The 14,983-nt window shown below is 45.5% G+C and overlaps 1 protein-coding gene across 1 annotated transcript; it reads right to left on the bottom strand.

Moving 5' to 3' along the window:
• Nucleotides 1-6,268: 6,268 nt before the first annotated feature.
• LOC124028669 (suppressor of cytokine signaling 1-like) lies at nucleotides 6,269-14,010 on the bottom strand. The gene is made up of 4 exons (XM_046340670.1): nucleotides 13,575-14,010; nucleotides 9,515-9,954; nucleotides 7,172-7,585; nucleotides 6,269-7,097 (listed from the first exon to the last, which is right to left on the bottom strand). Exons 2-3 carry the CDS (start codon nucleotides 9,896-9,898, stop codon nucleotides 7,211-7,213), a joined length of 759 nt encoding a protein of 252 aa, XP_046196626.1. The 5' UTR covers nucleotides 9,899-9,954; nucleotides 13,575-14,010; the 3' UTR covers nucleotides 6,269-7,097; nucleotides 7,172-7,210.
• Nucleotides 14,011-14,983: the final 973 nt, after the last annotated feature.

Below are 14,983 nucleotides of genomic sequence, written 5' to 3' on the forward strand. Positions count from 1 at the left end.
AGAGACACTGTGGTTGGTTAGAATACCTAGCTAGCTCTATAAGGGATGTTTCAGAGACACGACTTGGTTAGAATACCTAGCTAGCTCTATAAGGGATGTTTCAGAGACACAACTTGGTTAGACAGCTAGCTCTATAAGGGATGTTTCAGAGACACAACATGGTTAGAATACCTAGCTAGCTCTATAAGGGATGTTTCAGAGATGTCAACTTGGTTAGAATACCTAGCTAGCTCTATAAGGGATGTTTCAGAGACACACTTGGTTAGAATACCTAGCTAGCTCTATAAGGGATGTTTCAGAGACACAGACTTGGTTAGAATACCTAGCTAGCTCTATAAGGGATTTGTTTTCAGAGACATCAGCTTGGTTAGAATACCTAGCTAGACTCTCTATAAGGGATGTTTCAGAGATGTCAAATAGGTTAGAATACCTAGCTAGCTGTACTATAAGGGATGTTTCAGTAGACACTGACTTGGTTAGAATACCTAGCTAGAGAACTCTCATAAGGATGTTTCAGAGACACAACATGGTTAGAAACTACATCACAGTAGAGAGAGAGGAGGAGGATAGCTCTATAAGGGATGTTTCAGAGACACACACTTGGTTAGAATACATCACAGTAGCTAGCTCTATAAGGGATGTTTCACAGAGACACAACATGGTTAGAATACCTAGCTAGCTCTATAAGGGATGTTTCAGAGACACTGACTCACAGTGGTTAGAATACCTCAGCTAGAGAACTCTATAAGGGATGTTTCACAGAGACAGAGACACAGCTTGGTTAGAATACCTAGCTAGCTCTATAAGGGATGTTTTGGTTCAACTTCTTTCAATAAGATGCAAATATGTCTCTGTCTCTCCATCTCTGTACATCACAGTAGAGACCTGTCTCTCTCCGCAGCGTGGAACTGTACTCAGAAGACAGGAAAGAGAGGAGGTGAGGGGAGGGGAGAGGTCCCATCACACGGAGTTACAGAGTGACAAGAAGAGACCTGTTAGAGAGAGAGAGACGAGGAGGATGGGATTGTCTCTCACACACGCACAGAGAGAGAAAGATAGAGAACATCACAGTAAGACGAGGAGGATAGAGAACTGTACATCACAGTAGAGAGAGAGACTAGGAGGATCAGAGAACTGTACATCACAGTAGAGAGAGAGAGACGAGGAGGATAGAGAACTGTACATCACAGTAGAGAGAGAACAGAGAGAGAGAGACGAGGAGGATAGAGAACTGTACATCACAGTAGAGAGAGAGAGACGAGGAGGATAGAGAACTGTACATCACAGTAGAGAGAGAGACGAGGAGGATAGAGAACTGTACATCACAGTAGAGAGACGAGGAGGAGGTTAGAACTGTACATCACAGTAGAGACGAGGAGAGAGACGAGAGGACGAGGAGGATAGAGAACTGTACATCACAGTAGAGAGAGAGACGAGGAGGATAGAGAACTGTACATCACAGTAGAGAGACGACAAAGGAGGATAGAGAACTGTACATCACAGTAGAGAGAGAGGATAGAGAACTGTACATCACAGAGGAGACGAGGAGGATAGAGAACTGTACATCACAGTAGAGAGAGATGGAAAGAGAACAAAACTGTGTTTTCATGTGGTCTGTCACCGGCTGTTTGTTCTGTTCTATCTTAGTCTCTTCAGGGAAACGTGTTTGTGTGTGTGTTCCTGGTAATCGAAGGCTGCTAAGTGCGTGTGATGTGTGTGTGTGTCTAACCACAGCTCTTAACGAGGGCTTGTGTTCCAGATCATGCCATTGTTTGATGCATTTTGGGTAAATTGTTACTGAACTGACTGATCTACCAAATAATGTGTCGTTATGACGACAAAATGTTGGAACAAGCCCCAATATTATTGAATTGGTAAGACAGGCCTACATAGCTGAGGAGACGGAGAGAGAGGAAAGGGAGAGAGAGAGAGAGAGAGGAGAGAAAGAGAGAGAGAGAGGAGAGAGAGAGGAGAGAGAGAGGAGAGAGAGGAGAGAGAGGAGAGAGAGAGAGAGAGAGAGGAGAGAAAGAGAGAGAGGAGAGAAAGGAGAGAGAGAGGGAGAGAAAGGAGAGAAAGAGAGAGAGAGGAGAGAGAAGGAGAGAAAGGAGAGAGGAGAGAAAGGAGAGAGAGAGAGAGAGAAAGGAGAGAGAGGAGAGAAAGGAGAGGAGAGAGAGGAGAGAGAGGAGAGAGAGAGAGAGAGAGAGAGAGAGAGAGAGAAAGGAGAGAGAGGAGAGAGAGAGGAGAGAAAGGAGAGAAGGAGAGAGAGAGAGGAGAGAAAGGAGAGAGAGAAGGAGAGAGGAGAGAGAGAGAGAGGAGAGAGAGAAGGAGAGGAGAGAGAGGAGAGAAGAGGAGAGAGAGAGAGAGAGAGAGAGGAGAGAGAAGGAGAGAGAGAGAGAGAGAGAGAGAGAAGAGAGAGAGAGAGAGAGAGAGAGAGAGAGAGAGAGAGAGAAAGGAGAGAGAAAGGAGAGAGAGAGAGGAGAGAGAGAGAGAGAGAAAGGAGAGAAAGGAGAGAAAGGAAAGAGAGGAGAGAGGAGAGAGAAGGAGAGAGAAGAGGAGAGAGAGAGAGAGAAAGGAGAGAGAGAGAGAGACAGAAAGGAGAGAGAGAGAGAGAAAGGAGAGAGAAAGGAGAGAGAAGAGGAGATGAAGAGAGACAGAGAGAAAGGGAGAGGAGAGAAGAGGAGAGAGAGAGGAGGGAGGAGGAGAGGAGGGAGAGAGAGGGGGAGAGAGGAAGGAGAGAAAGGAGGGGGAGAAAGGAGGGAGACAGAGAGAGGAGAGGAGGAGAGAAGAGAGAGGATAGAGGAGGAGACAGAGATTAAAGGGGAGGATAGAGAGAGAGAGAGAGAGGAGGGGAGAGAGAGGGGGAGATAGAGGAAAGGAGGAGAGACAGAGATTAAAGGGGAGGATAGAGGAATGGGGGAGACAGAGATTAAAGGGGAGGATAGAGGAATGGAGGGGAGACAAGAGAGAGAAAGGAGAGGAGACAGAATAAAGGGGAGGATAGAGGAAAGGAGGGAGACAGAGATTAAAGGGGAGGATAGAGGAATGGAGGAGAGACAGAGATTAAAGGGGAGGATAGAGGGAGGAGGGAGACAGAGAGAGAAAAGGAGAGGAGAAGAATAAATGGGAGGATAGAGGAAAGGAGGGGAGACAGAGATTAAAGGGGAGGATAGAGGAAAGGAGGAGAGAGAAGGGAGGAGAGAGAGAGAGAGACAGAGATAAAGGAGGATAGAGGAAAAGAGGGGAGACAGAGATTAAAGGGGAGAGAGAAAGGAGAGAAGAGGAGGAGAGAAAGGAGAGACAGAGATTAAAGGAGAGAGAGAGAGAGAAAGGAGGAGAGAGAGAGAGAGAGAGGAAAGGAGAGAGACAGAGATTAAAGGAGAGAAGTGGAGATGGAGGAGAGAGAGAGAGATTAAAGGAGGAGAAAGGAGGAGAGAGAGACAGAGATTAAAGGGGAGGAGAGGAGAGGAATGAGAGGAGAGAGAGAGATTAAAGGAGGAGATAGGGGAGGATGGAATGGAGGAGAGACAGAGATTAGAGAGGAGGAGGAGGAGATGGAGGATAGAGAGACAGAGATTAAAGGGGAGGATAGAGGAATGGAGGAGAATGACAGAGATTAAAGGGGAGGATAGAGGAATGGAGGAGAGACAGAGATTAAAGGGGAGGATAGAGGAATGGAGGAGAGACAGAGATTAAAGGGGAGGATAGAGGAAAAGAGGGGAGACGGAAGAAAGAGAGATATGAATATGAACGGCTCAGTGATAATGACGACATCAGGGAAGTCCCATGTATAAACACCTGGTGTTCTACATCAGTGACTGGGTTTGTATTTCCTCATTGGCACAGCAGACGGAGAGAGAGAACAAGGCTCCTGTTTAGAGAATTCTGGGAACCGTAGATCAAATAATGGTGTGTGTGTGTGTGTGTGTGTGTGTGTGTGTGTGTGTGTGTGTGTGTGTGTGTGTGTGTGTGTGTGTGTGTGTGTGTTCTGTGGTGGTGTGTGTGTGTGTGTGTGGTTCTGTGGTGGTTCTGTGTTGGTCCTTTCCACAGAACTCTGTCCAACACATGAAACTCTTCACTTCTCTAAACCTGAAATACTATGAATGAAACACACATGAAATTGGTCCTGGTTCTGTATTGGTTCTGGTTCTGTATTGGTCCTGACTGTATTGGTCCTGGTTCTGTATTGGTTCCTGGTTCTGTATTGGTCCTGGTTCTGTATTGGTCCTGGTTCTGTATTGGTCCTGGTTCTCCTGGTTCTGTATTGGTTCTGGTTCTGTATTGGTCCTGGTTCTGTATTGGTCCTGGTTCTGTATTGGTCCTGGTTCTGTATTGGTTCTGGTTCTGTATTGGTCCTGGTTCTGTATTGGTTCTGGTTCTGTATTGGTCCTGGTCCTGTATTGGTCCTGGTTCTGTATTGGTCCTGGTTCTGTATTGGTCCTGGTCCTGTATTGGTCCTGGTTCTGTATTGGTTCTGGTTCTGTATTGGTCCTGGTTCTGTATTGGTCCTGGTCCTGGTTCTGTATTGGTTCTGGTTCTGTATTGGTCCTGGTTCTGTATTGGTCCTGTTTCTGTATTGGTTCTGGTTCTGTATTTAATCATCTGATAGTAATGTGACCAGTCGTCATTTGACAGGTTTGTGTTTCCCTCCTCGTCATTATCATCAGGTCATTTACAACAAAGGTTATCGACCCTTCACCTTTATTAGTCATTACTGGGCCGTTCTGACTAACCACACACACAGACACACACACCACCCACACGCCAAGACATTCTGGTACCCCTCCCTTCTTCTGACAGAAACATATTTTACTGACAGACCTTCTGATTCTTCATTTCTCTACATGTTCCTGTAATAGACCCCCCCACACACACACACACACACACAGAGCGTTTACTATCATAGCTCAGCCCATCTGTCACATTGATGTGTCACTGCGGTTACCTACTGTACCCAGTGTTGTCACAGCAACCACACACACTGTCTCTCTGTCTGTCTGTTATATCTGTCTCTCTCTGTGTCTGTCTGTTATATCTGTCTCTCTGTCTGTCTCTCTCTCTCTCTGTCCGTCTCTCTGTCTGTCCGTCTCTCTGTCTGTCCGTCTCTCTGTCTGTCCGTCTCTCTGTTTGTCCGTGTCTCTGTGTCTCTGTCTCTCCGTCTGTCTCTGTCTCTCTCTCTGTCTGTCCGTCTATCTCTGTCTCTCCGTCTGTCTCTGTCTCTCTCTCTCTGTCTGTCAGTCTCTCCGTCTGTCTCTGTCTCTCTCTCTGTCTGTCCGTCTCTCCGTCTGTATCTGTCTCTCCGTCTGTCTCTCTCTCTCTCTCTCTCTCTGTCTGTCCGTCTGTCTGTCCATCTCTCTGTCTGTCCGTCTCTCTGTCTGTCCGTCTCTTTGTCTGTCCGTCTCTGTCTGGCGGGGTAGGACCCCCCCACTTGGGCTGTGCCGTGGCGGAGATCTTTGTGGGCTATACTCAGCCTTGTCTCAGGATGGTAAGTTGGTGGTTGAAGATATCCCTCTAGTGGTGTGGGGGCTGTGCTTTGGCAAAGTGGGTGGGGTTATATCCCTCCTGTTTGGCCCTGTCCGGGGGTGTTCTCGGATGGGGCCACAGTGTCTCCTGTCCCCTCCTGTCTCAGCCTCCAGTATTTATGCTGCAGTAGTTTGTGTCGGGGGGCTAGGGTCAGTTTGTTATATCTGGAGTACTTCTCCTGTGCTATTCGGTGTCCTGTGTGAATCTAAGTGTGCGTTCTCTAATTCTCTCCTTTCTTTCTCTCTTTCGGAGGACCTGAGCCCTAGGACCATGCCCCAGGACTACCTGACATGATGACTCCTTGCTGTCCCCAGTCCACCTGGCCATGCTGCTGCTCCAGTTTCAACTGTTCTGCCTTGTTATTATTCGACCATGCTGGTCATTTATGGACATTTGAACATCTTGGCCATGTTCTGTTATAATCTCTACCCGGCACAGCCAGAAGAGGACTGGCCACCCCACATAGCCTGGTTCCTCTCTCGGTTTCTTCCTAGGTTTTGGCCTTTCTAGGGAGTTTTTCCTAGCCACCGTGCTTCTACACCTGCATTGCTTGCTGTTTGGGGTTTTAGGCTGGGTTTCTGTACAGCACTTTGAGATATCAGCTGATGTACGAAGGGCTATATAAATAAATTTGATTTGATTTGATTTGACCGTCATTGTAAAATAAGAATTTGTTGTTAACTGATAAGGAGCATTAGAGAATAAAATATTGTCTAACAGCAACACACAGACCGACAGGAAGACGGAAATATATACGTCATATTTATTATCCATTAAAACACCCCTAGAGGTAGTCTGCACAGCAGATATGATGCATAGTACACAGTTATACTCATTAGTACTACACAGTTACTCATTTGTACTACATAGTACACAGTTACTCATTAGTACTACAAAGTACACAGTTATACCTGTTAGTACCAGAGAGTACAGTTATACCCACCAGTACTACATAGTACACAGTTATACCCATTAGTACCAGAGAGTACACAGTTATACCCGTTAGTACCAGAGAGTACACAGTTATACCCGTTAGTACTAGAGAGTACACAGTTATACCCGCCAGTACTACATAGTACACAGTTATACCTGTTAGTACCAGAGAGTACACAGTTATACCCGCCAGTACTACATAGTACACAGTTATACCTGTTAGTACCAGAGAGTACAGTTATACACGCCAGTACTACATAGTACACAGTTATACCTGTTAGTACCAGAGAGTACACAGTTATACCTGTTAGTACCAGAGAGTACACAGTTATACATACAGTACTGTAATATTGTGTAGCGTAAACATTCCTGGTCGTTGTAAAGTTTGTAAACAACATTGTAAACATTGTAAAGTATTGATGCTTGAGTTGTTGTGCTACAGCGAACCCAGCCCTGCCTACAACGGCAGAACCAGTCCACTAACCAAACCGGATCAGAACACAACCAGAACCCCCCCGGTGGTGGTTCTTTAATGCAGCCGCCCCATAACCCGTTGTCGATAAACCCAAACCCAGACCAAGTGTGACCTATGACCCTGTCGAGTAGTGCACCGTTTAGAGAATAGGGTGTGGTTTTGAACTCTGACCTCGTTTCTAACCACGACCCGGTCTCTAGTTTCAAAGCCACCGATCCAAAAACCCTTAAGTAACCGTCCCGATCCAAATCAAGTCCCGCCTCAACGGCATCCCCTGTGACATCATATCCTGTACGGAAACTCTAACAGGAAGTGTTTTAAGACTGGGTTGACGGGGACCCTGGCGACCCGTTCCACCTCGCCGCCGCACGACTCCACGACCTGTTTCCTGCACAGTTCCTGGAGCGTAGGGCGCTGCTTCCTGTACGGAACGGTCAGGCTTTTCTTAGAGGAATGAATGTAGTGTTCGAGCAGGAGGAAGAGGCAAGGGAAAGAGTGCTCACTTCCTGCCAGGCTGAACCGTTGTCCCTTATAGACGATGCGTACGCTGACCGGGCCGCTGGCCGCGCGATAGGACAGCGTGAAGAAGACATCTTTCTGACGACTGTCCCGGATCAAGAACGTTCCCGTGGCAACGTCCTTCAGTCGACTGTGAGCCTGCGAGAGGAGGAGGAAGAGGAGGACAGAATTAACATCAAAAAGATTTGGTTGTAAAATAAAAAATGACTTCTCCTTTAACTTCATGTCATCTCGTTGGATTTTTAAATCTCTTATTTATCAGTTTAATACATTAATGACAGCTGTTCTCTGTTCCTTTACTCTGACAATTATTGTTGTGAAAGGTTTATATAAATAACATTTGATCAATCAAATTTATTTTTATTAAAAAGCCTTTTTTTGTGCTTATACAGAAACCCGGACCTAAAAACACAAAGAAACAGCCAGAAATGCAGATGTAGAAGCACAGTGGCAAGGAAATAAAACTCCCTAGAAAGGCCCAGAAAACCAAGGAAATAAAACTCCCTAGAAAGGCCCAGAAAACCAAGGAAATAAAACTCCCTAGAAAGGCCCAGAAAACCAAGGAAATAAAACTCCCTAGAAAGGCCCAGAAAACCAAGGAAATAAAACTCCCTAGAAAGGCCCAGAAAACCAAGGAAATAAAACTCCCTAGAAAGGCCCAGAAAACCAAGGAAATAAAACTCCCTAGAAAGGCCCAGAAAACCAAGGAAATAAAACTCCCTAGAAAGGCCCAGTAAACCAAGGAAATAAAACTCCCTAGAAAGGCCCAGTAAACCAGGAAATAAAACTCCCTAGAAAGGCCCAGAAAACCAAGGAAATAAAACTCCCTAGAAAGGCCCAGAAAACCAAGGAAATAAAACTCCCTAGAAAGGCCCAGAAAACCAAGGAAATAAAACTCCCTAGAAAGGCCCAGAAAACCAAGGAAATAAAACTCCCTAGAAAGGCCCAGAAAACCAAGGAAATAAAACTCCCTAGAAAGGCCCAGAAAACCAAGGAAATAAAACTCCCTAGAAAAACCAAGGCCCAGAAAACCAAGGAAATAAAACTCCCTAGAAAGGCCCAGAAAACCAAGGAAATAAAACTCCCTAGAAAGGCCCAGAAAACCAAGGAAATAAAACTCCCTAGAAAGGCCCAGAAAACCAAGGAAATAAAACTCCCTAGAAAGGCCCAGAAAACCAAGGAAATAAAACTCCCTAGAAAGGCCCAGAAAACCAAGGAAATAAAACTCCCCCAGAAAACCAAGGCCCAGAAAGGCCCAAAACCAAGGAAATAAAACTCCCTAGAAAGGCCCAGAAAACCAAGGAAATAAAACTCCCTAGAAAGGCCCAGAAAACCAAGGAAATAAAACTCCCTAGAAAGGCCCAGAAAACCAAGGAAATAAAACTCCCTAGAAAGGCCCAGAAAACCAAGGAAATAAAACTCCCTAGAAAGGCCCAGTAAACCAAGGAAATAAAACTCCCTAGAAAGGCCCAGAAAACCAAGGAAATAAAACTCCCTAGAAAGGCCCAAGGAAAAAAACTTCCTAAAAGGCCCAGAAAAACCAAAAATAAAACTCCCTAGAAAGGCCCAGAAAACCAAGGAAATAAAACTCCCTAGAAAGGCCCAGAAAACCAAGGAAATAAAACTCCCTAGAAAGGCCCAGAAAAACCAAAGAAATAAAACTCCCTAGAAAGGCCCAGAAAACCAAGGAAATAAAACTCCCTAGAAAGGCCCAGAAAACCAAGGAAATAAAACTCCCTAGAAAGGCCCAGAAAAACCAAAGAAATAAAACTCCCTAGAAAGGCCCAGAAAACCAAGGAAATAAAACTCCCTAGAAAGGCCCAGAAAACCAAGGAAATAAAACTCCCTAGAAAGGCCCAGAAAACCAAGGAAATAAAACTCCCTAGAAAGGCCCAGTAAACCAAGGAAATAAAACTCCCTAGAAAGGCCCAGTAAACCAAGGAAATAAAACTCCCTAGAAAGGCCCAGAAAACCAAGGAAATAAAACTCCCTAGAAAGGAAAACCAGAGAAAACCTCGAGAGGAAACCAGGTTCTGAGTAGATAAATTGATAAGATTGTGTATGTACCTCCTCCACTCCTAGCGGGCCCCAGTAGAAGCCGGAACGTTCCAACATGGCGGCCGTCCGGGTGATCAACAGGAAGTCAACCTTGCAGGGGAACAGAGGAAAGTGGGTGGGCACTGGGTCCAGGAGGGGAAGAGGGGGCTGGTGGTCTAACAGGTCTGGTCCTGGGATAGGGGACGCCACACACTGGTTGGATGGGCGCTGACGGTGCGACTGGGAGACTGATGATGATGATGGTGGTGGTGATGGTGGTGGTGAGGTTGCGTGGTGGTCCGAGTGTGGAGTCGAGAGGAAGGTGGGGGAGGCGCCTAGAGGTCTAGAAGGTGATGACGACGATGACGCTTTTGTTGTTGTGTCTTGTTCTTCCACAGCGCTGTGAGCGACCATCCTACAGGGGAGAGCGGTCCCAACCCTCTCCCATCGCTACACAGTTCCCTGGCATCCTGAGATAGAGAGAGAGAGAGAGAGACCGTCAGACCACTACTACTACCACACACCATCCTACAGGGGAGAGCGGTCCCAACCCTCTCCCATCGCTACACAGTTCCCTAGCATCCTGAGATAGAGAGAGAGAGACCGTCAGACCACTACTACTACTACTACCACTACTACTACTACTACACTATTACTACTACTAGAATTACTACTGCTACTACTACTTCTGTTAAGATCTATGTTTCCATTAACTTGTCCAGTGATTATTTATTTTATTATATATATTTTTAAATCAACATTTAGTCAAGTTTTACATAGAAAATAGAATACGACCGCTGCCTACTATGGTGCGTTTCCATTTAATGCTGCAAATATGTAAGAAATGTGAACTATAGATCTGTCACTCATTGAAAGCAAGTCTAAGAAGCGGTTCATCTGTTCTATGTGCTCTATTTCTATGCTTCCCATTCTATAAAAATTCAGTTTTTTTGCAGTTTTACTATCACCAGCTGAAAATACAATATTTGAGGTTTTATGGGAAATGTAGTTCACAGAGGGTTTAGATGATCCTCTACACAGTTTTACTATCACCAGCTGCAACCAGCTGAAAATACTATTTGAGGTTTTATGGGAAATGTAGTTCAGAGGGTTTAGATGATCCTCTACACAGTTTTACTATCACCAGCTGCAAACAGCTGAAAATACAATATTTGAGGTTTTATGGGAAATGTAGTTCAAAGGGTTTAGACGTGATAGATTGCAATAATTTACTTGGAACTCCTGTAAATGATGAAACCTGCCAGCCAAACAGAGAAGCAAGTCGAAGGCAATTCATGTATTTTAAAAATAATAATAATAAATACACAGTTTCCATCATCATTTGTTTTTGTTTTTTTAAATAAAGAAAGTTAGACAGATAGAAAAATCCACCCCTGTTCAACGGATAAAATGTTGTCGACCTTCGGAAAATGTCTCCTTTCTCTAGCGTTTCCATGATCTCTCTCTCTCTCTCTCTCTCTCTCTCTCTCTCTCTCAATTCAAGGGCTTTATTGGCATGGGAAACGTGTTAACATTGCCAAAGCAAGTGAGGTAGATAATATATAAAGTGAAATGTCTCTATCTCTACATATATATATGTTGTTTGTCTAATTAAACCCGGCTCAATGGAAACCTAAAATGTCTACAGTTAGTTACCACCATTAACTGTTAGTTTGTTTGTACCTCAGTGGCCTCGTGGTCACAAAGTGCTTTACAGAGACCCAGCCTACAGGCCCCATGCCGAGGCTAAGAAACAGCTGTCTATCTAGAAGTCAGTCTTATGTACAATGACATCAATGTTAGACGTTGTACCGAGTCGACACAGCGCTGTGACGCGCCGTGAGTTAAAACCACAACATCAGAGAACATTACAGCAGTCTGTCTGTCTACCTGGTCTGTCTGCTTACCTACCAACCTGCCTACCTACCTGGCCTGTCTGCCTACCTACCAACCTGGTCTGTCTGCCTGCCTACCTACCTGGGTCTGTCTGCCTGCCTACCTACCTGCTGGGTCTGTCTGTCTACCTACCTACCTGCTGGGTCTGTCTGTCTGCCTGTCTACCTGGTCTGTCTGTCTGCCTGCCTACCTGCCGGGTCTGTCTGCCTGTCTACCTGGTCTGCCTGTCTACCTACCTACCTACCTGGTCTGCCTGTCTACCTACCTACCTACCTGGTCTGTCTGTCTACCTACCTCCCGACCTGGTCTGTCTGCCTGCCTACTTACCTACCTGGTCTGTCTGCCTGCCTGCCTACCTACCAACCTGCTGGGTCTGTCTGTATCTGTCTGCCTGCCTACCTACCAACCTGCTGGGTCTGTCTGTATCTGTCTGCCTACCTGCTGGGTCTGTCTGTATCTGTCTGCCTGCCTACCTACCAACCTGCTGGGTCTGTCTGCCTGCCTACCTACCAACCTGCTGGGTCTGTCTGTATCTGCCTGCCTGCCTACCTACCAACCTGCTGGGTCTGTCTGTATCTGCCTGCCTGCCTGCCTGCCTACCAACCTGTTGGGTCTGTCTGTATCTGTCTGCCTGCCTACCTACCAACCTGCTGGGTCTGTCTGTATCTGTCTGCCTGCCTACCAACCTGCTGGGTCTGTCTGTATCTGCCTGCCTGCCTACCAACCTGCTGGGTCTGTCTGTATCTGTCTGCCTGGCTGCCTACCTACCTACCTGGTCTGTCTGTATCTGTCTGCCTGCCTACCTACCAACCTGCTGGGTCTGTCTGTATCCGTCTGCCTGCCTACCAACCTGCTGGGTCTGTCTGTACCAACCTGCTGGGTCTGTCTGTATCTGCCTGCCTGCCTACCAACCTGCTGGGTCTGTCTGTATCTGTCTGCCTGCCTACCTACCAACCTGCTGGGTCTGTCTGTATCTGCCTGCCTGCCTACCAACCTGCTGGGTCTGTCTGTATCTGCCTGCCTGCCTACCAACCTGCTGGGTCTGTCTGTATCTGCCTGCCTGCCTACCAACCTACTGGGTCTGTCTGTATCTGCTGCCTGCCTGCTGGGTCTGTCTGTATCTGGGTCTGTCTGCTGCCTACCTGCTGGGTCTGTCTGTATCTGCTGCCTGCCTACCAACCTGCTGGGTCTGTCTGTATCTGCCTCTGCCTGCTGGGTCTGTCTGTCTATCCCTACCAACCAACCTGCTGGGTCTGTCTGTATCTGTCTGCCTGGCCCTACCTACCTACCTGGTCTGTCTGTACCAACCTGCTGGGTCTGTCTGTATCTGTCTGCCTGGCTGCCTACCTACCTACCTGGTCTGTCTGTACCAACCTGCTGGGTCTGTCTGTATCTGTCTGCCTACCTACCAACCTGCTGGGTCTGTCTGTATCCGTCTGCCTGCCTACCACCTGCTGGGTCTGTCTGTATCTGCCTGCCTGCCTACCTACCACTCTGCTGGGTCTGTCTGTACCAACCTGCTGGGTCTGTCCGTCTGCCTGCCTACCACTCTGCTGGGTCTGTCTGTATCTGTCTGCCTGCCTGCCTACCTAACTGCCTGCTTGGGTCTGTCTGTATCCGTCTGCCTACCAACCATTTAACTAACTGATAGTCCCACAGATGTTGGGTCAAACCTTTAAAAAAAAGGACAACTGTTGCCAAGAGAACAAACGTGGATCGTAAACATTCTCCATCCGAGCGAAGTAAATGGACATTGATTTAAACCATCCCAGCTCTAAAGCTGTTCACAGTTCACTAGACTCTAGACAATAATGTTGTAGTTTATATTAGCAGTAGATATTAGTAGAAGATGTATCCTAGTTCGTCCTGTTTCACTGGCCCCAACCTTACCGCTATAAAGCAAACGGGGAATCGTGTTTTAAATGAGTATATTGTAGCGACCCGCACAGACAGCTGTGTGTTATGTGTTAGGCTAGGAGGTGGTTGTGTTGACTGTGGTCTAGTCCCCCAAAAAAATATTTTATGACGATATGTAATTTATTATGTAGAAAATGGTGTATTGTCAGGTTGCTTTATTACGGCGCAATTGAATTGCACAATAGTCAATGTTGCGAAACAAAACTAAAATCTATTTGAAAGAAGAAGAAAAAAAGGGTCAAATCCGCAATAGGCAGCCATGTTAAAATATTCTTACCGTTTTGCAAAACGAGTGCAATGTAGGTTTTTTTCTGATGCACTTTTTATATTTTCCGACGCAGAATCCGTTTTTAATCACAGAATCACAGCGGTATTGATCATCAATAACCGTTCAAACTAGTAGAGAGAAGACGCGGTAATCCATCGGTATAGTATATCCACATTGTCTTTCACATCCTCTCTTACTCTCTCTCCTTGTTGGTTTGATCATCTGTCCCGCTGGTGATCGGTAAGGAGTTAAATAAACGTCCAGGACCCGTACACTAACTACACCAACCAACACACATCCGTTTCGCTTTCGTTTTAAAGTGAACACCGTTTCTGAGAAATCCTCAGTTACTGTCCTCCTCCGCCAGGGGTGTCTCTCTAACTTCTCTCTGGGCGGGTTTCGCTTCCAGTCAACATTTATAGTAAAACTGTCGCTTCACAGAAAACACAACGAGTCTCTTCACTTTTCAAACAGTCTCGTTGCGAAGCAGGAATCCACGTCAGTTTCAGTTTATCTGATTGTCCTTCCCCCATAATATACTAGTGATTCGGAGAAGCGGCCGATGGTTTTTGGAACTGCATTTTTTTTTTTTTTACATAATCTTTTTAAACGTTCATGACAGAAGTCGTCTACTTGAGTAAAAGTCTAAAAGTAGTTGTTGTTGTTTTTAAAAAATATATATACTTAAGTATCAAAAGTAAAAGTATAAATCATTTGAAACGTTTTTCCGTAAAAGAACATTTAAAAGAGTCTGGTTTGCGTAAATTAATTGTAAATATATGTTGAGTGTCAGGGGGAAAAGGGATTCGGTAAAATGTAGCGAAATAAAAGCTAAATATGTCCAAAATATAAATAGCAGAGATATAGAGATACCCTTGAAAACTGCTACTAGTAATGCTTTAAAGTTATTTTTATTTAAGTTGTTCTCAATTCCTTGCCGGAGACTGTTATGAGCTCCTCACGACACCGGTGCTGCACACGCCGCTCCCCATCCCCCACAACCGGAGTTTGAGACATTTATTTTATTTCACCTTTATTTAACCAGGTAGGCAAGTTGAGAACAAGTTCTCATTTGCAATTGCGACACAAACAACAACACAGAGTTACACATGGAATAAAGACTTTTCCTATTGTGTACAGTCAATAACACAATAGAAAAATCTATGTGCAGTGTGTGCAAATGTAGTAAGATTAGGGAGGTAAGGCAATAAATAGGCCATAGAGGTGAAATAATTACCATTTAGCAATTAAACACTGGAGTGCTAGATGTGCAGAAGATGAATGTGCAAGTTTTTAAAATGTATTTAAACTATTGATTTAGCTAGGTAGGCTAGTTGAGAACACCTTTATATAACCAGGTAGGCTAGTTGAGAACACCTTTATTTAACCAGGTAGGCTAGTTGAGGACACCTTTATTT

The sequence above is a fragment of the Oncorhynchus gorbuscha genome, unplaced genomic scaffold (assembly GCF_021184085.1).
Source record: "Oncorhynchus gorbuscha isolate QuinsamMale2020 ecotype Even-year unplaced genomic scaffold, OgorEven_v1.0 Un_scaffold_4634, whole genome shotgun sequence".
Classification (NCBI taxonomy): Eukaryota; Metazoa; Chordata; class Actinopteri; order Salmoniformes; family Salmonidae; genus Oncorhynchus; species Oncorhynchus gorbuscha.

Bases quoted from the DNA above. Each gene is read 5' to 3' on its own strand.
- LOC124028669 (XM_046340670.1), bottom strand. From the start codon at position 9,898: ATGGTCGCTCACAGCGCTGTGGAAGAACAAGACACAACAACAAAAGCG. The intron at 7,586-9,514 runs GTACATACACAA...CTCCTCTCGCAG, and splicing joins GCCCGCTAGGAGTGGAGGAG to GCTCACAGTCGACTGAAGGA.